The following is a 26,385-nucleotide window of genomic DNA, read 5'->3' as shown; positions in this document are numbered from 1 at the left end:
TAAACTCTCTTTGACCAAGGATGGAGATGAGGAGCTGGTAAATCCAACTGAGTACAGAAGCATTGTTGGTTGCCTAAGGTATCTCACTCACACTAGACCTGGTATAACCTTTGTTGTTGGCGTAGTTAGTCGATTTATGGAGAAGCCCACCATAAAACACCTCCAAGCTGTAAAAGGAATCCTTAGATATGTAAAAGGAACCTTAAGCCATGGTTTAGTCTATTCTAAAGGAGGAGAAAAGGTCAATATTTCAGGCTATACTAATATTTCAGGCTATACTGATAGTGATTTGGCCAAGGATATAAATGACAGAAGAAGCACAGGGGGAATGGCATTTTATGTAAATGGAAACTTGGTCACATGGGCATCTCAAAAGCAAAGGGTAGTGGCACTTTCATCTTGTGAAGCAGAATTTATTGTTGCTACTATGGCAGCTTGTCAGGGCATATGGCTAAGGAGACTTCTTGCAGAAATCACAGGTCAAAAGGTGCCACCCGTGACATTGTTTGTAGACAACAAATCAGCTCTTGACCTGATGAAAAACCCTGTATTCCATGGCCGGAGCAAACATATAGACATCAGGTATCACTTTATCAGAGAGTGTGTTGAAAATGGAGAAATCATTGTAACTCATGTGTGTGGGAAAAGCCAGAAAGCAGCAGACATTCTCACAAAGTCCCTAGAAAGAGTGAAGCATGAAGAGATGAAGGACCTGATTGGAGTGAAGAAAATTCAGAATTAAAGGGGAAAATGTTAAAGTTAATTCAGATTTTAGTTTAATGCACGTTATTTTCTTTTGATATTTGAATAAATTCCTGGTCTTTGGCATGTAGTCAAGTTAGTTCCTTATTTTTAGCAAAGTTTTAGTATAAGTAGATAGGCAAGTGTACGTTGAAAGTATCCCACTTTGTTTTACAATTCAGTGAATAAAGCAGTTACACTTTGCCCCAGATAGCTATCCTGTTCCCCTACTAAGTCCTCTCTACTTTTGTTCACTGTGCAGTTCTTCATTAAAGCTGTTTTCCCTGTTTTACCCTTCCTGTGTTTATCCCCTGCTCACTTCACTATCCTGTCCCCTGCTTCTTGTTCTAAAAAAGGACTTAATTGCCCCTGTAAAAGACCAACATGCATGGGCAAAGAGCATTAAAAAGAAAATTCTACCATTTAAAGTAGATTTTTACAAGGCGTTCGACTCCATTAATTGGGAGTACATGGATTCGGTAATGTCTCAAATGGGATTCGGGAATAAATGGAGATCGTGGATACGAGGTTGTCTCTTGTCGGCTCGGGCATCGGTATTGGTTAACGGATCACCTACTGCAGAATTCCGAATAACGAAAGGGGTTAGGCAAGGAGACCTACTCTCACCATTGCTATTCATCATAGCTATGGAGGGATTGAATGTAGCACTTAAATCGGCGGTTGAAAAAGGATTTTTTTCAGGGCATCCATATACATAGGAATGGTCCAGTATTGTCCCATCTATTCTACACAGGCGATGCATTATTTATGGGAGAGTGGTCAAAAGTCAACCTCAAGAACCTTGCACGGATCCTCAAGTGCTTCCATGTGTCGTCGGGTTTACGAGTCAACTTCAATAAATCAAAAGTATTTGGTACTGGTGCTTCGGCGACTGAAACATCTCAATGGGCGAGTATCTTGGGCTATGAGGCGGGAACTATGCCATTTAAATATCTTGGCGTTACTGTTGGTGCAAACATGAACCAAGCAAAATATTGGACGCCTATAATAGAAAAATTCAAGTCTAAACTCTCAGGGTGGAAATCCAGGACCCTATCATTTGGGGGGCGCCTTACGCTTGTCAAAGCTGTTCTTGGGAATTTACCAACTTACTTTATGTCCCTATTTAGGGCACCTAAGGGAGTTGTGGAGTCCCTGGAAAAGATACGTCGTAGATTCCTGTGGGGAGGATCGGAAGTAAACAGGAAAATTAATTGGGTGTCATGGGAGAAGGTCACTTCACCTAAGGAGCATGGGGGACTGGGGATTGGGTCCATCAGATCTCTAAATATCGCTTTGTTGATTAAGTGGTGGTGGCGTCTGAATAAAGGGCCGGAATCACTTTGGGCTAGGGTCATTAGTGGGATTCATAATCTCATAAACAAACCAATGGCACATTTACATAAAAAGAAAATTGCTGGAGTATGGGGAAACATAGCAAACATTAAAAACGATATTGATGAATTGGGGATCGGGTACAACAATATTTTTAAAAAATCTGTCAAGTTTGGGATGGAAATGCAATTTTGGAGAGATTATTGGGTGGAAAACACCACTCTCAAAGAAAAATACCCGGGTCTATACGAGCTGGAGAGGAAAAAATCGTGTTTGGTGGCTGAGCGCATTGGGGAAAACGGATTTACAGGTAGGTGGTATATATGCCCTAGCTCGGCTGGCTTGTCAGTACAATACAACCTTCTACTGAGGGATATCGCTAATACGACCCCTAGTAATGGAGAGGACCGGTTTCGGTGTACCCTTGCATCTGATGGGGACTATAGTGTTGGCTTAATGAGAAGCAGAATTGAAAACAAATCAACCACAAATGCAAGTGAACCGAGAATTAGTTGGGGGGAAATTGTTCCGATAAAGGTATCTGCTTTTATTTGCAAAGCCAACATGGGGAGGATTCCTTCGGCCATAGAACTCAATCGCAGGGGCTTGAAGTTAGGCTCTACTTATTGTAGCTCGTGTATTAGCGGAGACGAGTGTTGTGACCACCTGCTAGTTAAGTGTCCTTGCGCAACTATGGTGAGGAATTTGATTTTTCAATGGTGCAACATCATCAGCCCTCAGATGGAAACAGTCGGAGACTTGATACAATTTGCAGCGAACTGGAGGGGTAATGGGAAGAGGAAGGTAAGGCTCACAGCAGTGTGCTATTGTCTCATATGGTGCCTATGGAGAGCCAGAAATGAACGAATTTTTAAAGGAATGTTTATTGCGCCTAATCGAGTAGTGGAGAACATTAAATCCCTTGTATTCTTATGGGTGAAATGTAGAGGGATGGCAATTGTGAGAGGTGAGAAGACTGGGATATTTCCCCATTTCTTTAATCTGTATTTTGTTATTGTACTGTTTCTTTTATCCTGCCCCCATTTAGCTTCTCGTTATTTGAGGTGCTTTATAAAATTTTGGCTGTTTCAAAAAAAAAAAAATCTAATTGTCAGTTATACAATCTTCATTTGTTATCATTTAGAACCTTTAAAGGATATGAAAATTTTCTGTCATTTGTTAGTGACCTCCTAAATACACAAGCATATAAAATGTACAAATATATGATTTGAGAGAAAATTTAAGTACACAAGCATATAAAATATACTATTTCATTATATTTTAAGGATCATTTCTATAACTTTCTCTTATATTATAATAATATACTTTGATAGGGACTAAAATTTTGATCTTTTTTTTTCAAACTTTTTTTTCGACAAGATAGTAAAAGAGACCATTAATGCAAAAAAGCTTATTTTTATAGTTATTTTTTGGGAAAATGACTTAGGTGACCATCGAAGTTTCAAATTCATTCAAAAAATACCATTCAACTATAACATGTTCAAAAAACACCATCAAACTAAGATATGTTCAAAAAACACCAACGAAATACATGTTTTGTTCAAAAAAAAAACACTATCTCTATAGTTTGGGATAATTTACATGTTTAGTCCCTAACTTTTCTTCCTCAATTCGGACGATCCCTATAGTTTAAATTTGTTTCCTCTTTGGATCATGATCGAGTTAAAAGACTAATATACCCTTATTACTTTCATTTAACAATACTTTTATTATTTATTTATTATTTATATAATTAATTTTGTTATTTATTATAAATATATCAATTATATAAATAATTAACAAGTAAGAAAAATAAATGTTAAATGAAAGTAATAATGGTATACTAGTCTTTGAACTCGATCAGGGTCCAAAAACAAAATAAATATAAACATTAAGGACCGTCCAAGTGAAGAAAAAAAATTAGGGACTAAACATGTAAGTTATTCCAAACCAAAGAGATTGTGTTTTCTTGAACATAACATGTACTTCATTGGTGTTTTTGAACATATGTTTTAGTTTAATGGTGTTTTTTGAACATATAATACTTGAATTGTACTTTTTGAGCAAATTTGAAACTTTGATGGTCTCCTAAGTCATCATCCCTTATTTTTTTGTTATGATCATATTACATTACTCTTACATTACAATATTGTATTTTTGAAAACTCTTGTATTTGCGATGAAAATATTGGACATGGATCATTTCTGTAACTATATATTATATTTACTGTTTAAAGTGTTTTCAAATTTATGATTAAGTTTTTCATAATTATATTTCTTTAGATTTGTAAACCATGTAGTGCACGAATTAAAACCTAATAGTTCATAACCCTCCCCCTCCCCCCCCCCCCCCCCCTAAATAAAATTCACTTCTTAACATGAAATTTAAGGGACCCATTTGAGAATTAGAACCGGAGATAACCCTTTGCACACCCATTGCTTTGGAGAAACATTCAGTCCAGAACAAGACATCACTTCTATAAATTGAGAATATCAATTAATAATTAGAGAAGAAAGTTTTACATAACAAGCTGTGTCAAAACCCATTTTTGAATGGCAAAACTAATTCTTTTAAAAACATCATCTATAGATTTTGGGGTCATAACATTACTATGCATGACCTGTTGGACTCTATTGAGTAGCTCCACGACTTCTAGTGCAAGGAAAACGAAAGGATCAAATGCAAAAGGTATAAATGTGTGTTGATTTTCCATGCACGTTTTCTCATGTTTTACCACTTTGCATGATGCAACTTTTAAAACAGCTTGCCCCACAGTGAAACCCCACTCCCCAAGCCTAGAAGAAGGGAAAACCCTGTTAGATCCACGCGTTCATACTTCCCTCCAGCCCATCCAAATACTAAAACATCAGTTGGTCTAAGTGTTGATCTTCCTTCCAATGAGTCAGTCAAAAAGTTCACAGTTGCCTCTTTCTTGGCAGAAACCCCAACGCGCCTAAATATGTCAAAAAGAACATCCCTAACTAGATCGTGTCGGTACTTGAAACCTGAAAGCTCTTTACTATGAATTGCATGCTCCCCAAAGGAGTCCAAGCATGCTTTTCAACAAATAGGGAAAATATTATCATCCGAAAATAAAGGGATCATAAGGCGATACTTGAGGATGGCACGATACTCCATTAGCGACATATACTAGCCAAGACCGTCAATAGGAATAGTCATAAGAAAATCCTGAGCATGTGGGGCCCATAGACAATCAAAAATTTCTTTATTCCTAATCTTCATGTCGAAGTGAACTTCCATGTCTTGGAAAATTTTACTAGAAAGGGCACTCGCTAATGAATGTTGGGATTTTAGAAGGGCGGTGTCCATATTAGTGAAACCACTGAAGTCAAAGCCCGGAATCGTATCAAGAAGACAGGCCAAAGCACAAACATAATCTGAATACATACCACATATGCCACTATCTCGTAAGATGTGGTATTGTAACACCTACGATTAAGCTCGTGAGCCCACAAAGGCATAGGAGGAAGCCTCTACTGTTGAGTACAACCCCAAACCACCAAACCTAATTGGTAACGAAGCTAGTCGCCATTGAAGGTCCCCATAGAACAGACCCCCGCAAACCACAATGTCCTCAATCAACCCACGTAACCCTTTATCAAAACACAAAGCATCCTCTTCCATGTGAACGGGTTGGCATGTCCTCAGGCCAAAGAAAAGTTTGGCGATGCCCATGCAAGATCGAAGCATAAGGAGCTCACTCTGAGGGTCATGTAACTATGGTAGAAGGCACATCAAATCAACAGCCTTGGCAGCCCTCTTCATGGCTAACTCGCTAATAAAACTCGCATCTCTACTAACAGCTCCCCCAAGAAGCTTCACCCCCAATAATGGTTGCCAAATGTCAGCAGAGAATAAACATGTACGAAGCTTCCTACCATTGCATGAAGGCCAAAATAGCTCAGTTTTCTTGATATTCAGCTCAAGCCTCAATCTTGGGCTTGCCATCCTAATGATGTCTAATATTGTGGCTACCTCCTATGAATCTCCAATGACGGTCCCATCATCAAGGTACCGAGCATGAAGAAGAAGAAGGTTGCAATTGTCTCTAATTTGATGTATAAGTGGGTGCAATACAATAGCAAAAAGAAGTGGTCCCAAAGGGTCGTGTTGCTGGACCCCAGTAGTAGACCAAATAAGTTTATCTCCCAAATACAACCTTGTTGCATGTCCATATAAGAATTCGAACCATAAGGAAATGGAAGGACACCTCATCCTCACCTCGTGAAGTAAGGCAGATCTATCCACTAAATTTAAGGCATTCGAGAAATCCACAGTTAGCATTGCAAGAGATCCATCGTCATGACGTGTACTCAACACCCTATAGACACTATGAAGTACAACTTTAGCGCCCCCCGTGTAACGCCCAGTTCCTGGTACATATTTGTTTTGATTAAAGGTTCTTTTTGGAAGAGCTACTCGGCGAGTTGTAGCCCTAACTCGCCGAGTGGATGTTGAGATGGGTGCGGGCTTTAAGTGATCTACTCGGCGAGTCCACGCCTGGACTCGGCGAGTAGGCCAATCAGGAGGAGACCCGAATCCTTAGGGTTTGCACCCTATTTAAATGTCCTTATAGCCCCCATTTCAGCCTCTATCATCCTCAGAGCGTTCCTTGTCGAAACCCTAGCCTCCATTTGTAAGTTTGAGTGATTTGTTGCCTTGTGAAGGATTTTTGGGGCACATTGGAGCTTATAAGGAGAAAAGAAGAGTTTGAAGAGTGCAAGAGAGGGAGTAGATCCGAAATCTACTTTGGGAGAAGCTTCCATTCAGGTAGTAAAGTCTCTACCTTGATCTTTAGTTCATTAGATCCCATTTTGTCCCAATTTGGTGGTTTTCAAGCCCTAAAACACCAAACTCCATGTGTTTGTGCTTAATAATCCAAAAGGACTTCAGATCTAGACTTTATGGACGTGTTAGAAGCATAAAGTTGTTGTGGTTGAAGTGATTGAGGACCCCCATGGAGTGCATGACCTATTAAAGAGCTTGGAATTGCATTTTTGAGCTTATAGGGCCATGCATGCACGTAAAGTTTGCAACTTTACATGTTAAGCATGCCCTAGGATCATAGATCTGTGATTTTGAAGAGTTGCATGTCTCAGATTTGGCTCATATGGGAAATGGGTCAAGGGACTCGGCGAGTCCCAAGGTGGAACTCGACGAGTTCTATGAATATGGCCTTAGACTCGGCGAGTTGGATGAACAACTCGGCGAGTCCTATGAAGATTTCTTGGTACTCGACGAGTTGTATGAACCGTTATTGTGTACGAAGGGTTTAAGTGTCAGAAGTCCAACCCTTCGTGTTTGCACGTAGGATTAGCAATCTAACGTGTTCCGATAGTCCCAGAAACCCCAGATCCTCATGCAGGATGTTCGGATAAGGATCTGGAAGCGAGTGGGAAGTCTGCTCGCATGGACTCGGCGAGTTGTTCATGGACTCGGCGAGTTGTTCATAAACTCAGCGAGTTGTTCATGGACTCGACGAGTCGGATCGCGAGCCGGTCCCATCGTCCTGAGTGGTGAGTTAAGGACGATTCAGTGAGTGGGAAGAAGGGGCTTGTAGAGTGGGACCGGGTTAGTGGAGAAGGACTCGGCGAGTCAGTGCCATGACTCGGCGAGTCCAGTCAACTGGAAGTTGGCCTTGACTAAGGAGTTGACTTGGGTCGAAGGGAGGGTCAGTCATCTGACCTAAGGGTGTGAATGAGAGGCTAACCTATGTTTATGATTTATAGTCGGAGGATTTCTGATTCAGCAGTCAGGCGCTTAGCAAGCAGACTTCCGCAGTTACTTTCGAGGTGAGTTACCTTCCAGTAGCGGTGGGTCTACGGCCACAATGTCGGCCCACCAGTAGGAGTTGTATGTAGATGATTGTCTTTATGATATTCATCTAGGGATTACTACTACCTATGTTATGCTTATGTGCTAGTATGATATGATGCTATGTGCTCGTGACAGTAGGGGGATATAGTCCCCGAGATATCCGGTCGATAGGGCCGAAGGGGTAGTCATACCCAGCACTGCTAGATAGATTCTGTTATTGTGATACTTGTTATGTGGTAGTAGTAGAAGGGATAAATAGTCCCCAGTATCCGGTCGAGAGGACCGAAGGGGAGGCCAGCACCCAGATATGCTAGGCAGTATCCGGTCGAGAGGACCGAAGGGGAGGCCAGCACCCATATATGCTAGGCAGTACCCGGTCGAGAGGACCGAAGGGGAGGCCAACACCCAGGTATGCTAGGCAACATCCGGTCGAGAGGACCAAAGGGGTAGGTTGGGAACCCAGATATGCCTGACAATATATGTATGTTATGTGGTTATGTGGTATGTGGTACAATGGGGGAACTCACTAAGCTTCGTGCTTACGGTTTTCAGTTTTGGTTTCAGGTACCTCTTCTTCGAAGGGGAAGGAGCCGGCGCGGTAGCGGTACATCACACACACGCTTTGCTTTCCGCATCATGAGATCCTCCTGGGAATTTGTACTCTGACACTTTAATGTTTTATAAAAATGTTTCTAGACACGTAGTATCTTTTGTGAAATGATATCATCGTCGAGCCTTTTATTTTTAATGTTTTGCCATGTACTTGTTTTAAAATGAAATTTTTGGCTCGTATTTTTGGGATGTTACACCCCGAGACACCTACTCCAAATTGAAAGTCATTAAGGTATTCTGTCATTTCTTTACCAACTCCTTTCATAGAAACCTTTGAGACCAAACGCCTCCATATAGTGCCCACAACAATAGGACGGATTCCATTGATGGGTTTTAGGAGTGGAGTAAGAGGCGCAGATGCTACAAATTCTGCTAGACATGACGGACATCTTCCCCTTAGCCACATATTAACTACTGTGGTGACAACATGTAAGAGATCTGTGACTATAGCAGACCCCTCCCCAGATAGAGCATCCAAAATGTGTTGAGCTCTCAAGGCGTCTCTCCCACACGAATTTCCTTTAGGAAACGATTTAATGTAACCAAAGGCATTGTCAATATCTACTAAAAGGGGAGGCTCAGAATAAAGGGTGCTCGACATAGATGGGGGTGGCTTATATGGATGCTTAGCCTCTAAAGCTTTGATAGTGTCATTGTCGTGTAAAGCGACACACGGTGAGCACAACACTTTCACTACTGCTATAAAATGCCCATCAACAACCTTACAAAGACATTGTCCGACGTTCATGTTGCCCTTTGTTCTGCCATCCAGAAAGTGATCAGCTCTTTGGCCCAATGAGCCAAGACCTGCATTGTCGAACATATTTTCAACTAATGTGACAATACCGTCCTCTTTCCCCCATGTGGCTAAAGAGTTCAATATACAATGATTTTGTAACTATTTCCTGTTCCAATACCTACATTTTTGTTTGTTCTTAGGCCTGAACACCTGCAAAGTACATCGGGGAAGAAGTAATAGCCTAACCCATGATTCAAAAGACTCGGGGTGAGTGGCCACATTTTTAAGAGTTGTTTGCAACACTTGAGAGAAAGCCATATAACAACTATGAAGGATACTTTTGACGGTCGTGATAGGTGCCTTGAAAACACGATCAAGCAGCTCAGCATCCAAAGCCATCCCTTCAAGTACTACGGTTTCATGCCATATGGAATCCGACTTCGAAATGCTAATAATGTGTCCACTTATACCGTCGACCCCACCAGTAAATTGTACAAGACCATCAGGTTGGTGGTAATAGCAACTCAATGCATGAATATTCATACAATTAGCGCATATCCATTGACCAAACACCTTTAATGTTTCTTCTACATCCATATACAATCCATGGTCCACAGAAATAGCCTCCCACAACACATTTTTACGTTCATCGGAAGCAAGGTGTAACCTCTTAATATGAGATATCAAACAAGAAATCCCCTTAGACCCCACCTGACCATCCGGGCAACAATGAAACTCCCGAAAAGGACATGGCCAAGTACTGATCGAAGAAGTGGAAAAAGAATCCATGAAAATAAAAGATAGGCAAATTAAGCCTCGAGCTGAAGCCTAAAGAAATTTTTGAAACCCTATGATGGAAACACCACAAACAAAAGTTAGCGTGCACCAAATAAAGAAATCACCAGGAAGAAACACTACATTTCCTTGAAAACAAGGGCGATAGGCTCACAATCAATCTTGATTCCAAATATGGGGGATAAATAGCCTTAAAGAACTTTGTACAATAAAAGCCATGGTTTTGCATGAGACGTAAAATATAACATCTTGAGCAGAGTTAAAAATATGGTTGTAGTATTTGAAAATTTTACTTTGGCATTTTATCGAACACTTGGTGGGCAGTGAAGTTAGCATCTGGTTTCAACTTGTAGGAGGCTTGATTAAAACCCATCATTTGCTAACCATAAACAATAAACCCATTTGTTGTGTACAATTAGGCAACCCAAATGTTGATAAGGAATCCCAATTTTTCTAAAGCTTTCGATAGTAAGATTGGCTTCTTAGTTGGAACACAAAAATTATCAAATATTTCATTGAACAAACCATAGAACCTTATGTCATTTCTCCAACCTTTAACAAACTTCTGAGAACGAAATTGCGAATCAACAAGTTTGGTTTCAATTTTATCAACTTTTTCACGAACATGTGAAGAACATCATGAACTTTATCAAGAACATCTTCACATTTTCTCATATCATTTTCTTTTTCTTTTCTTTCTTTATCTAAATTATGTTGTCTCCTTTTCAGAAGTAAATGTTCTTTAATAATGGAAAATTGCTTTAACAATTCATTATCTTCTTCTAAAGCATTATTTTCATATCCATCACAACTAATCTGTGTGCGATCAAATATCTTATCATCAACATAAATATTATACATCTCAATAGCTATCAATTATTGTATTTTTAGTTTATTTTAGTATGATTTATTTTAATGCAAAATATGATAATTATATATTTAAATTAGGCATGAGTTTAGCTATTTTTGTTATCATATTTGACATTTAGTGAAGATTTTATTTTTGATATCATACCATACTTAACACATATTTAAGTATGGAAATGATATTACATTCCAAAAAAATTATGCAATATTAGCATTAACCAAATTTATACTTCCTTATAAATATATGGTATACGATTTTTCATGCCATATCATAATTCTTTCTAACTAGTTCTCCTTTGATTTCAAAGAATAGAATTCCATGGAAAACAACAGCGCATGTCAACTCGTCTTTGATAAGCTTGTTGAAATTGATGCATCCAAGGAATCATGGAACATACACGTTAAGGTCGTCTTGATTTGGAAGCAAACCTATAAAACCAACCCTAAAATGGTCGGGAGCCTAGACATGATTTTAATTAACCAGCAGGTATGAATTCTGCATTTTACTATATAATTTGTTTTTAGCAAGGTTGTAAAAAACGCTCGACGTTAGCTAGTCGTGGACCGGGATCAAGGGATTAATCGGCTAGGCGGAGATTAATCGGGTACCATTAATTGCTAATTTGTTGAATTTTAAAAAAATAAATACGATTAATATCATATCAAAGTTCGTAAATACCACTAATATGATAACAAAATAGGTTAATATGATTAATACAACACTAATCATGCCTCAAATAATTTCCATTGAGATAAAACTTCTTTAAAACATTAAAATTTCATCGTTTTATAATGTTTCACTCATAATGTATGTAGGGATTAATCGCTAGGCATCCTCTAATCGGTCGAGTAGCGCCTAAGGATTAATCGAAGATTAATTGGGACCTAGTCGGGATTTTTACAACAGTGGTCTTTAGTATACACTTACTGAACTTTCATTGTTACCTACAGGGCACTCAAATATAGGTAACAATAAAAAAATCTTATTCATGTATTTGAAGCCCTATTTGATGAAGAAGTTGTCAAAGAGATAATAAATGAAGGTTATTGCATGTTTGTTCCTCATAAACATGAGATCAATTTCTACAAAACCACATTAGTTCATGTATCCACTGAATTTGTTGATATGGTAGATCCTTATCACTGTGTCAGTTTCCCAGATTTGCTAGCCAATAATTTTGACACTAGCGTTGCTTTTAGTATGTTGTTCTCTTATTAGTTATCCATATTTCTATACCTCATTATTTAATGTAACACATTTATATCATATACTAATCGATTACATTTCTCACATAGATTTCCGTGGTCAAGTCATGTCAACGGACCCCATGCGAGTCATTGTTAAGAATGGAAGAGAAAAAAAGTCAATTAATCTGGTTGCTTAGGATCTAAGGTAGGCATTCAAATGTTTATATATTATTAACTTTTCCACTTTTATATTTATCATTCATTAATCACCACCATGCATTTTTAGTGGTACGAAAATTGTAGTTGCTTTGTGGGACAATTTTTGCACTGAAGTTAAATACTTACATTTTGGAACATCAAAACGAAAATGCTTCGGTTATCATCCTACTACGTTTGACCAAACTCAAATATTGGGATGGTAAGGACTTTTAACATATATATATATATATATATATATATATATATATATATATATATATATGTTTCAACAGATTATCGTTTTAACTTCAAAGTAATTACTGAACATATTATTTCAATTATTTATTCCAGGTTAGCCTCAAGTTGGTAACTATTTGTTTGGGTCTAGATTGCATATAAATGATGATATGCTCACATTTTAGAGTTCAAATAAAAGTATGTCTTTCTTTTAATAATTAATTCTTTAATGTTTTATGTTTTTATATGCTTTCTAAATCATTACTGTTACTTTTTAACCTCATATTTATTTTTTCGTGTATATGTAGTCTTAATGCATTGGATATGAATGTTGAGTCTTCTAGCCATACATCACAACTCAACCTAGATACCGTTGTGGCCAATCCAGAAGATTATTACCTCCGTTTTCAAATCAAAAACATTGATGAGATTCCCTATTTCAATGAAGTTTAGTTAACATTTCTAAAAAAATTCTGTAATCTATTATTGTTTTGATTATGTATAGCCTATTCATATAAAATATGATTTTAATATCATTCCTTTCAAACAATGTATGAAATATGAAGTTTCTTTAACCATCATTGCTATCATCATCGGTTTTGATATGGATGAAGGTTGGTATTCATTTTATTGTCGTGATTGTTCCAAAAAAGTTACTAAAAATGATGATGATAGTGCTACTGGACCTTTTCACTGTGAAGGTTGTGGAGGAGTTTCGGATGTATATGGGAAGTATATTCTTTACTCTTGGACTATGCGTGCATTTAACTTTTTTCATATATTTCGTTGTGTATGGCCAAGTAAATATAAGTATTATGTTATATTTTTTAGGATCATGATTGTAGCTTGTGTGCAAGATGAAAGTGGGTCTTTTTCGTTTGTATTGTTTTAACGTCATGTAAAAGATTTGATTCATTGCGGAAAACAATGGTTGGTGGAAAAAATATCCAAGGTTTGATAATATATCTCCATTATTTAAATAATTGACATATATGATTTTCCTTCTTTAACTTTTCCAATATTTTCTTGTAATGTAAATTAGGATCTAGGACGTCAAAATATCCCTGGTGAGTTCAAAATCCTTCTAAAAAAGAAGTTTGTCTTCAAAGTTCAAATCTCCATGTTCAATCTGCAAAACAACTATTGTGCATAAGTTGACTAATGATGAAAGGGTACTTGCTGAGGTTTTCAAACGGTCACCAACTCATGTGCAACATATTATCAATGATGATGGTACTCATGCTAACAAGCCAAATAAGGTGGGAAACCGTCTCATATAACTATGCTTTTTTAAGTGTCAATGAAAACTCCAATTACAGCAACATACTTTTGAGTTTTGACTTTTACGAAATTTCCCAAAGTCAAACCCCATGACCCTCTTTTCGGTATACATTGTTGTTTACTTTTAATATGTTAATAGGGACAATTTCTGTTAATTTTGAAAAAACAACAGGTTACTATATAGCAATGTACTTAGAAAGTACATTGCTATAAATTATATTACTTAAGAAAAAAAAGCTTTAAAACTTTGCAAATAAAAAAACAACTTTAGAACTTATAGCAATGTACTTTCAAAGTACATTTCTATTTACTTTTATTACTTTTGAAAAACATCAACCATATCTGAATATTGTGGTCATTTAATAAAAAAAAACAGTTTTATAACTTATAGCAATGTACTTTCATAGTACATTGTTATCAATTCGTGTATTATTGAAAGATTAATTTTTTTTAAAATCATGTTTGTAACGAGACCTACCACTTTCCCAACCATTTATTTGTTGTTGTTTTTGTCGTTTGCTGGAATATGTCAATGCATGAAATAACATTGCACATTTAAATTGAACCTACAAATACATGAAAATAAGGAATTAAATTAAAAAAAAATTACGAGTTTTTTTAATTGCAAGGTACTATGGATCATTCTTCTGAACATATTACTTCTATCAAAAATATATTTCAATTTAATTCTTGATTTTCATGTATTTGCACAAATTTGCTATGTTTTTTATATTTTATTTTGATCAGACTTCTATCCTTTTATGTGTTCTATACAGGAAAATATTGTTTCGGTCCACCATGACAATCTTGAGGCTGTTGATCTTGAAGCTTTAATATCATCATCGAGTGCGAGGAAACACCCTATTGGGATTGTTGCTACCACTTACTCTTTGGAGTGATCTTCTTCGAAAGGTGGTGTTATTTCTGATACCTTGAAGATCCAAAAAATGGAAAAGCTAGAGTAATATGAAGCCACCCATCAACACTTTATATATCATCTTAAAGATATTTACATACAATTTCTTTTTATGTGTCGCACTTTTAATTGTTGGTTTACGGATTTTTTGGTGAAGTCTTTTACTTGTTTTTGAAATTTGGTTTGGTTGTTATTTGGTTTGAACACGATGTTATCTGTGTTATTTATGACAATTTCATCTTATTGAATTATTTTGTGTTAATGAAAATTTTATTTCTTTTACTTTCATTCATGATTTGTTTTATAGCTTTTATTTTATGTACATTATTATTGTACTTGAAGCATACCACATGTCGTATGCCTACAAGTTGACTTAAAATCTATGCATGTTTAATGTATTATCAGCTAAGTCATGTGAATTATTGAATTATAATATTTTTCTTTTATCATTCTGGATATAAATTGTTGATCGTTGCAGCATGGTACTTGTATCATGTTGTCACATACAAATCGATACATATATGGTGTCAACGTCTTTGTCGCGTATCTTATCACATGTCTTCAAAAATTATAAGTTTACAAATTTCATTTCCAAAACCACTTTATTTTTATTACATCTACTATTTCACATTCTTTTATTCGTCGAAATGAAATTTAAATTTTATTTTCATAAATATTTATCCTTTGCATATGGTAAAATAATAAAAGCTTACTATATGTATTCCAAATCTATTTTTATATACTGCATTTATTCCCTCCGCAATTGTATGCAACATTTATTTTTTACCTAATTTACACCCTTTTAGTATTCAATTCCCTTATTTAAAAATTTTAAATCATCAATATCAGTGTGTGTGTGTATATATATATATATATATATATATATATATATATATATATATATATATATATATATATATAACCCCAAATCAAACATATCAAAATGAGTGACGCTCCATATGCTTCAAGAAAGAAAAAACCTGAAAGTCCTGTTAGTAATGTTTTACCTATAAGCTCTTCCCCAACCACACCACTGTCTGACATCACAAATGGTAAAATTCATATTTAAGTATTATATTTATATTTTCAGTGCTTAAATGTCTATAATGTTCAATTTGTATAACTCATTTTTTCCTTAAATTTCGTATTGAGTGTTTGATATATACTATTGTTCTTTAGTGCATGCATCCTCTTCATCAAATACTCTAAAAACACAATCACATTCAACAATACAAAACACATTTACATTTTCTTATATATTATGCCTCTTTTTTTAATTACATTTTTCGTTTTTTATATTTTCTTATGTATTGTAGTTTTAATTTTTTTAATATATTTCCACCATTTATGATACAAATTTTAATTTCAGAAAATAATTTCTTCATACCCCTAATTGTCGAGTTACTAAAAAACTTACCGAATCACCTTCAGCATCCCCGTCTCATAACTTCATAGCATCCCCGTCTCATAACTTCATAAACCCGAATGTGCAATCCACATTTCTTTCGTCAAGATCGTCACTCTTACAAATAACTAGTCAAGGTAAATTATTCTTAATTTATTTTATATTATATTTACCTCCACATCTGAAATCACATAACAAAATTTAATTTCCTAGTAAATTAACTATTATCATTAATTTTTAATACATATATGTCTATAATGTTCAATTTGTATAAGTCATTTTTTCCTTTAGTGCATGCATCATCGTCATCCAGTGCTCTAAAAACACAATCATATCCAACAATACAAAGAATTTCCCATAAGTGTATATTTTCTTATATGTTATGCCTCTTTTGTACTGCATTTTTGTTTTTTGTATTTGCTTTTGTTTTGAATTCTTATATTTTATTTATATATTTCGCTCCTCTGTGATACAAAATTTCATTTTCTGAAAATTATATCTTCATACCCGCTAATTGTTGATTTGCTTGAAACTTTACCAAATTACCTTCAGAATCCTCGTCTCATAACACCATACACTCGAATGTTGAACCCAAATTTAGTTCGTCAAGGTTGCCCCTTTTAGAAATCACCGGTCATGGTAAATTATTTTTAACTTCTTTAGTATTATATTCACCTCCACATTTTAAATCATATAACCACAATTTTATTTTCCCAATATATCAAATGTTAAAGTAAGCAATGAAAAATTGTAAACCTACCATATACTTCCCGTGCTTCAAATCAACATATAAATCAAAATTTCAGTTATCTAATATTCTAGATGTTTCTAACAACTGGGATACAATTCAGCACAACACAATTCATTTCACAAGAGGGAAACGAAAACCGTTTAATACAAAAGATATTCCACTTTTTGACTTGAATGAAGATTTCGTTGAACCTTCAGGTAGCAATATTGTTCAAGTTGAGTGTTCATCTATTAATATTGAGTTGCTTCATCATTCATGTATGTTATTATATATTTTATTAATACATGCAATTATACATTATTTTGTCTTCTTTTTTCCGTTTACCTTTCCTTATTCATATACTACAAACTCGAATATTAATTATGCCGAAACCTCTTATAATAAATAAACGTCAGTTGGTACCAACGCTAACTCTAAAGAAAAGAAAAAAGCGACAGACCAAATTATTCAAAAAGAAGACACAAATATGTGTGCCTTCTACTTCAAATGCTCAAAATGATGTCATAGATAACAATCAGAGTAAATTTATCGGAATAAGCAAAGATATTATATCCATACCACAAATTCTTTTATCATTACAAATAAAATATGTCTTTATGAGAAGTCCAAAACGAAATGATGTGTGTGGAATTATAATCATAATCATGAAGCAATCATATAAGTTGCAAGTAATCTGGTTAAACCTTTTATATATTATTGATTAGGAAAATGGAACATACAAAGAGACTTTGGTTTTGCTCAACCTAACTGATGTTGATACAAAAAGGGAGATTAGGGAAGCTTAACTAACAAGCTAAACAATGAGGCTACATATAGTGGTTAAATACAACACATGTCAAATAACTAAAATCAACCACTAAGCATAAGATTCTAAACAATATTCTTCAAGAACACAAACTAAAACACTTTTGGTTTTTCTAATGCAAAAACAAAAACAAACAAACTTCTTTTTGTTATAAAATATGATCAAATAACAAGATAAGTTATAGAGTAAAGAAAGACATGAGAGTAGAGAGAACTTTTATTCCAATACTTGTGATGAAATCATCAAAACTTTACAATACATAATATTCACTATTTATACTAGACAAAGAAGATGAAAGGTGATGTATGATATGAATGCTCATTATAGTGGTGCATAACTACACTCATAAAACACATAATAATGTTTGCTATAATGTTCACTAATTATAGAGAGTAATGGAGGAATATGGAGAATCCAATAGTCATTCACTAAATAATAATTCATAACACTTTTTGGATTTTCGATTTTTCGAGGCTTCAAAAAGAAAGAAAGAACAAAAACATATTTTTGTGATTTCCATGTTTTTGAGAATCAGACAAAACGAAAAGATAAGGAATGAAAATTAGAAGGGTTTAAGTGTTTTAGACCAAGACAGAGCTAAGAAACGAACGTAAGAAAAGGTTTATGAGAGTTTCAGAGTTAGGAAAAAAAATTATCTTCAAAGTGTGAGATGGTCAAACTCCCAACTCCGAAATCCAAATTCCAAAATCCAAATTCCGAAAACCGAACTCCGATTAGGTGAGACGCTCGCATCTACTCGCAAAAATACCTCATATGTGCGAGATAGTTAAACTTCCTAAATTCCATTCGCATTTGAGATGGAACCCAATTGTGAGACCCATATTCTTCTAAAATTGAGAGACCAATAGGTGTGACCAATAATGCTTTCGTTCCGAAAGCTTTCTCTCCGAACACCTTCATTTCCATCACCATCGTTCCGATTACCTTTGTTCTGAGTGTGAGAATCGTTCCAATTGCGAGACCATAAGGTGCGACCAAAAATGCTTTCATTGCAAACAGTCTCCCAAGCATCTCTTTGAATAACATCAACAACTTGTGATATTATACTTCCATAATTTTGAATTAAGAAACCACCTCAAATAGTTCATAAGCTCCCCCTCAAAATAAACTTCACTTCTTAACATGAAATTTTAGGGACCCATTTGGGAATTAGAACCGGAGGTGACCCTTTGCACACCCATTGCTTTGGAGAAACATTCGGTTCAGAACGAGAAATCACTTCTGAAATTTGAGAAAATTTTGATATTGGTTTCTTATTTGGAACACAAAAACTATCAAATATTTCATTGAACCAACCATAGAACCTTTTCTCATTTCTCCAACCTTCTCTGGGAACGAATTTTCGAATCAACATGCTTGGTTTCAATTTTCTCAACTTTTTCACGAACATGTGAATTTTTCACCTTTGGCACCCAAACCCTTTTCACCTTTCTCTTCTTCTTCTTCTTCCTATTCTTCTTTTGTGAATTTAGGAGCTTCAAAATTGATTTTCAGAATTCGTCATTTCTGATCGTTTCTTGCAATAATCGCTTAAATCTACAAGATTTGGGTCTGATACCAATTGTGAAGTCCAAAACGAAATGACGTGCGTGGATGACACAAAAACATTTGTTGAATGGATTCTTAAAATTGGTGAATGTAATATCGGTGGTCCTAATGATGGTGAAGCCGAAGTTGAATTTGCAGAAGACGTTATCGTTTACTCTACAGGTGACCATATTCGTTCAATTTTATCGATCCGTCTTTTGAAAACCATCTTGATGATCCATAATATTTTCAAGATAAAGATATTTTGGTCCCTACAAATGAAGAATTCGATGCTATCAATGACTACATGTTAGGATTGATGAAAGATGAAGGGAAAACTTATCTGAGTTCAGATTCTTTATATGAGATAGAGTCAACAGATTGTTTTGAGGAATCACTTTACTCTCCGGATGTATTGAATGCTTTTAAGGCATATGGAATTCTCAACCATAAACTTACACTAAAAACAAGTGTTTCGTTCATGTTGCTTCGTAATATTGACTAAACCAAAGGTTTATGCAATGGTACTAGGTTACAAATCGTTTGGCTTGGAAAACATGTCATTGAGGCACGAATTATAAGCGGTAGATTCTTCAATGAGACTATTTATATACCTCGCATGAAGTTAACTCGGTCTAATAAAGAATTCCCTTCCATTTTTTGTGGAGGCATTCCCCTGAGCTGTTTGTTTTGTTATGACCATTATCAAGAGTGAAAGATAGTCACTATCAACTATTGGATTGTATTTGTGTAGACTCGTCTTCACTCATGGTCAGTTATATGTAGTTGTTTATTATGTGATAAGTAAAAAAAGTTAAAAGTACTCATATGTGACAAAGAAAATTGTGCAAACAATAAACAAAAAAGTATTGTCTACAAAGAGGTCCTTCAACGATTATAGATAATTAGACATTTCATTTTATTTTTTAGACATTTCAATATAATCAATAACGCGAAGTCTCTTTATGTTATTTTATTTTATTTTTTTATTGTGTTGACTTTTTATGACTTTATATGTATATAAATAATTAGACATCTTGTTTTATTTTTTAGACATTTCAGTATAATAGCACGAAATCTCTTTATGTTACTTAATTTATCTTTTTTTTTTTATTGTGTTGTCTTTATATGTATTTTTATATGTTCCCGTGTTATACGTGGGTAGTTATCTTTTTTTTTTTTAACGGCAAATACAATATATTCTTAAACTACTCCTAAATCCACATATATCCCAGACAAGACTTAAACCTTCAACCTCAAAGAGAGAGGACAACACATGATACCGTTGGGCTAGAAGCTCTTTGGTACTCTGTCATTATCTAGTTCTATATTATTAAAACTAGTTGTGAGACACACGTATTACATGAGTTTATTTAAAAAAATAAACAAACATAAAATCTAACAATATTTAAATTTATGAAAAATAAAAAAAGTAAAATATTAATTATTAAAATTGAAGTGCTTATTTATCTTTTAAATTTAAACTAATAATTTAAATAAATAAACAATTAAAATAATTTGATTCAATTTAAAATTTAGATTTTTTTTTCTATTTTTAAATATACTATTTAGAAATAATAATGAGAAAACATCTTAGTTATCATCATACAAAAAATGAGTAGTCAAAGGGGCAACCGGTAAGCATTTTTTGTATGACAAACCCAATTCTCTTGAATATACATTTATTATTGTTTTAATAAATTGGATATACATTTATTATTGTATTTATTATATTTAAGTATTATATGAAATTTAATAAAATGAAAAAAAATACAAAATGATATATGGATATAATTTAATATAAATTTAACATAAAATGACATGTGTCATAATATATAAGAGGATGATAAATAACAAAATTATTTTCATTTATTAAACTGGAGGGTATGAGAGGGATGTTTCCCTCACTTTTTGTGGGTCACACCACCATTTCCCTCACCTAAAACCCAATGAATGGGTGGGAACCTCCCCTCACTATTTTTTTATTTTTTTTTAAATATATTTCATACATATATTATACTCATTTTGTAGGAATTAAAAACCATGAATTTTAAAATATTTTTTATATTTTTTAGTAAGTATATAATTTTATAAATATTAAAAAGATATAAAAAAAACAGTCCAATAACATGAAGAGAGAGAATGCGGCACCCCCTCCCCCCCTCTTTCTCGCGGGTTGCTTCCCTCACCCAAGGGATGGTGATCCAAAGTGAGGGAAACTTCCCTCACCTCTTTCCCGCTATGATACCGTCCAGCCTGATGTGGTAGTCCTTCTTAAATGTTTCAATCTTCCAATGATATTTATCTATAGCTGGCTTAAGAACTTTTATTACTTAATTTTGGAAACACGTAGATGGATACATGATCTTTGTGAGTTGTCATATGCCACTTCCATATATATATATATATATATATATATATATATATATATATATATATATATATATATATATATATATATATATATATATAAAGTTGTGTAAATTTTGTAAAATGCTTGTAAAAATAAATATATATTATAACACGTCTTTGAATGTATTATTGTTTTAGCCAGATAGATTAAATAAAAATCAACGATAACTGACAGCGAAGACTCCACAATCACAATTCGCAATATTCCAATTCAACTCCATCCCCACCACCACCATCACAATTCTCAGGTCAAACTCCCGCTTCAATTCTTCCATTTCCCCAAAACCAAAATTTGGGTTCTTCGATTTTTCAGTTCTCTATGGTAATTCTGATTTTGATAATTTCATAATGGGAAAAGGAGGCGGGTGTTTCCCCAGCAAAAACAGACCACCACCGGTAGTTGAATCGGATCCCGATTCTGCTCAGAATCCGGTCGATAATGACGATGATGATTCAGTTCCAATTGAAACAGTAAACCCGATTGTGGAAATCAGGAAATTGAGAATTTTCATAGTGTTTTACTCGATGTATGGGCATGTTGAGAGTCTCGCAAGGTATATTAAGAAAGGAGTGGAGGAAATTGATGGAGTTGAAGGTGTTCTGTTTAGGGTTCCTGAAACGCTGTCGCCGGACGCTCTCTCGGCGATGAAAGTACCGGCGAAAGGCGATGATATTCCGGAGATATCGGCGGAGGAGTTGGTGGAGGCTGATGGGTTGTTGTTTGGGTTTCCGACGAGGTATGGGAGCATGTCGGCGCAAATGAAAGCGTTTTTTGATTCTACAGGTGGGTTGTGGAAGGAGCAGAAGCTCGCCGGAGTTCCTGCCGGGTTTTTTGTCAGCACCGGCACGCAGGGAGGCGGCCAAGAAACAACCGCGTAAGTTTACTTGTTTGTTGATTCCGAAGTTCCATGTTTAGAAAGTGGTGTTCGTGATTTCCAAATATGTCCGTTAATAATTACAAAGATATTCATTTAATATTTTGATATAGGAATTATAACAAAAAAACAAAAAGATATTCATTTGAATATGAATAATTACAAAGTCACCACACTTTACGACGTATCATATAATAAATAACTACTTTTAAAAATTAATATCATAAGAAACATTATATATATATTACTTTTTTCCTTTCGATTTTAGTCATAGAATTTTCAAAAAAAATCCTTAATTTTTTTCCGAAAAAAAACCCACATTTAACATATTTATTATTTTGAATCAATTTTTGTTCATTTTATCTCATAATTCTTATGTTTTTTGTGTTAATGTTTATTGTGTTTTGATAATTTTTAACATCAAATTTTAAAAGAAACATTTGTTTTTTTTAAACAAAGAAAGATATATTGTTTCCTCTCTTTGTTGGCAAAAATATATATCAAAATCAATTTGTAGGATGTTCAAAAATTATAGCATGCGAAAAAACAAATGTCTAGTCTCTCAATAATGTTGCCAACAAAAATTGAAATAGCATCATTTTGTTTTTAAGACCATCTTCAACCTATCTTTATTTTTTTCCCCAGTAAAAAATAGAGTAAACAGTGTTTTATCTCAAACCCTATTTCATTTTCTATCTTATTTTTTACCCAAAAAAATATATTTCTAAAATATTTCATTTTTATAACTTATATATATATTGTCAAATACACTTTTCTACTAATTAAACTCTATATTTATGATTAATTAATATAAATTAGTATATAACATGATATTATAAATATTAAATATTGCATTTACATTATAATTAGTAGATAAAATAAACTAAAAATATATAAAATAAAAATGAGAGAGACTAAAATCGACAACCAAACTTCAACTCCAAAAATGGAAGTAAAAATGAGATAGGATTGGAGAATAATAGGGGAATAAATGGAGTTTGAGGGTGGGTTGGAGATACCGTAACAAGTCAAATGCTTGCTTCATATTCTAATGCAAAAAAATTATTAATAACAATATAAACACCAACAAGAAGAAAATGATTATTATGAGTCAAATCAAAAGCTCTTTCAGATAGAAACAAAAGTATTTATGAAATGTGAGGGTTTTTTTTTCAGAAAAAGAATGACGAAGGTTTTTCCATAAAAAAGTTGTGTAAACCGAAAAATTATCGTTAAACTTGTATAAAAAGTAAATAAAAAAAAAACATGGTTTTTTAAAAATAAAATAAAATAAAAATTAAAGTTTAATCTGAAGAAAAAAGAAAATCAATATAACATCTTGATGACATTTTTTATTAGTCATAAAAGTAAGATTAAGTTTAGGTTTATGATTTGTTGAGAAACAAAAAATATGTGGTAAGCGTTATAAATGAATTATGTCTATATTTTTTGTCGAACCGCAATGAATCATTAAATTATTATAAAACATTAATTGAAAATTCAATTTTATTTTATGATGCGCTAAAATTGTCCAAAAAAAAATGAATCATCGTTTGACTTGTTACAAAAACGAATAATCGATGTGTTTTATTAGGATTTTTTTATGATTAATGTTATTTTTATCATTAAATTATTAATTTATTTGGTTCGTCAAATCACATGAATCATTTGTGAGGCTTTTCAATTTTTGTTTCCTGCTTGATTCTATATCATCAATTTAATATTTCAAAATTATTTATTATTATAGAAAAAACATGTAAAAAAGTAAGAAAAAATAAAGTTTATAAAAATTTGTTCAAAATTACAAAACTGTTTTTGCAATTTTAAAATAGGGATTTAAAAAAAAAATGTTTTCTTTAAAGAACAATTTCATAACACGTAACTTTTTTTTTATGTGTGATTATCCGAAGTAATAATCAATTTGTTTAATCTCAAACTGATTGTTGTGGGTTGCAGATGGACGGCAATTACACAGTTAGCACACCATGGTATGATATATGTTCCGATTGGGTACACATTCGGAGCAGGAATGTTCAAAATGGAGTCGGTCCGTGGAGGTTCTCCATATGGTGCGGGTGTATTTTCGGGAGACGGGTCAAGGGAACCGAGTGAAAGGGAACTCGAACTTGCACAACATCAAGGAAAATATATGGCTATGATGGTGAAAAGATTTCAACCCGACACAAGAAATGGTTAAGAATGGAATCGATTAATACATCTTTTTATCTTATACACCATTTTCCAACTATTGATTTGGGCAATGGTTTAGTGAGAATTCTTTTGTCGTTTCCATTTTCATTTATCTATTGCCCCAATTTGTTGATTGATTTGTTTTAGTGCTTATAGTTAAAAACATTTGATGTGGAAAGTTGCATTGTGTAATTATATTATGAGTGATATTTTAGAGAAGTGTTTGTGATTGAAGATGTTTATGTATGTCTTTTTGTTGGAACTTTATTAGGAAAATTAGTACGTTTGACTCGTCAAGAAAAAGAGAACATTTTCTCGTTTTATTAGCCCTTTTCAATGTCAAATGGATAAAGTATATTGGGCCAGTCATATTAGGAGTTTATTTATTTATTTATTTATGATAGTGGTGTTTTTTTAAAAACTTAATTACCAAACAAATCTAATTTTAAATATATTTACCATTTAGAGTTATACCAAGTTAAAATTAAAAAAAAAAAAAAAAAAAAAAAAGTAAGAATGCGACCCCTCGATACCCAATCCCCAATGTCGAAGTCTTCAATCGATCGCTTCCATCGTCCTCTTTGATTCCGGCCATCTCTGATTCCGGCCACAAACGGACGTCGGCTAGTACGCCTCCACCAAAGAAGACTCTAACAAGTATGCATTCATTGCAAAAGACGATGACGACCATAAAACTTGTGATTCTTCTTCGATTCCAGCCACAGACGACACCGGTGAATCCGATTCCGGCCACAACAAACTCGGTTGTAGATTGATTTTCCTGTAATTCTGACTCCTTTGAATTTCGAATTCAGCTAGTTAGCTTTGGATTGCTTCCTACTATTATTTGCTACTACGTTCCATCTTTTGTTTTCTTATTTGCAAATTGTTATTCCACTGTGATTCCTACTTTGATTTACAATTGTAATTTGCTTATTTACAGTTCTTATTCCACATTATTGTTATTTGCTTCAACATTCATATTTTTCAAGAAATTTTATGATTGAATTTATGTTTTGTTCTCATTTTCTAGATGGATGTTGTTACAATGCTTTGTTACTGGGGTAGGACAACCTGTGATGGATCAGATGGTATAAATTATAGCAAAGCTAAAAAAAGCAATCAATGTTAACCGTAGGATACAATTTGATGAATTGGTCGACCGTATATATCTTGTTACATCTTTTGATAAACAACACCACCACATCAACTTAATCTGTAGATATCCATTAGTTGGTATTAGAATGTAACGTCCTGTTCCGAATCGTTTCCTATTTTGGGGTGGTGACCAAAGATCGGTTATTATTAGGCGTAAGACCTTTGCGGAGATGAGATATGGACCCATTTGGATGTGGGCGACGTAATTGAGATGATCTGGGTGTTCGGTTTGTGTTTTGGAGCCAATGTGTATTTTGGTAAAGTGTCAGCTCAGGATTTTATGGAAATTGGATTTTTGTTCGTGAGATTTTTAGGGGAGTATGAGTTGATAAAAGCGTAAAGCTTCTCGTTACCTTTTCACGGATATAAGGATCGTCGAAATCAAATTTATAATGAAGAAGTTATGGCCTTCGGAGGATTACATGGTTTAAGGATAACCCTAGTACATGGGGCGTACTAGTGCGAAGTTCAATACGCGAGGCTTACACTGGTGT

General features: G+C 34.2%; 2 protein-coding genes across 2 annotated transcripts; both read left to right on the top strand.

Annotated features, from left to right (window-relative positions):
• The first annotated feature begins 19,309 nt into the window (after positions 1 to 19,309).
• LOC145051027 (uncharacterized) lies at positions 19,310 to 19,761 on the top strand. The gene is made up of 2 exons (XM_078999179.1): positions 19,310 to 19,439; positions 19,511 to 19,761. Exons 1-2 carry the CDS (start codon positions 19,310 to 19,312, stop codon positions 19,759 to 19,761), a joined length of 381 nt encoding a protein of 126 aa, XP_078855305.1.
• Positions 19,762 to 21,847: 2,086 nt separating this feature from the next.
• Positions 21,848 to 24,995, top strand: LOC145055330 (putative NAD(P)H dehydrogenase (quinone) FQR1-like 1). The gene is made up of 2 exons (XM_079003625.1): positions 21,848 to 22,543; positions 24,500 to 24,995. Exons 1-2 carry the CDS (start codon positions 22,017 to 22,019, stop codon positions 24,738 to 24,740), a joined length of 768 nt encoding a protein of 255 aa, XP_078859751.1. The 5' UTR covers positions 21,848 to 22,016; the 3' UTR covers positions 24,741 to 24,995.
• Positions 24,996 to 26,385: the final 1,390 nt, after the last annotated feature.

This window comes from Lactuca serriola, chromosome 5 (genome assembly GCF_051521515.1).
Source record: "Lactuca serriola cultivar US96UC23 chromosome 5, Lser_US96UC23_V15, whole genome shotgun sequence".
NCBI lineage: Eukaryota > Viridiplantae > Streptophyta > Magnoliopsida > Asterales > Asteraceae > Lactuca > Lactuca serriola.
The sequence above is the reverse complement of the archived record's forward strand: the minus strand, read 5'-3'. Positions and strand labels throughout refer to the sequence as shown.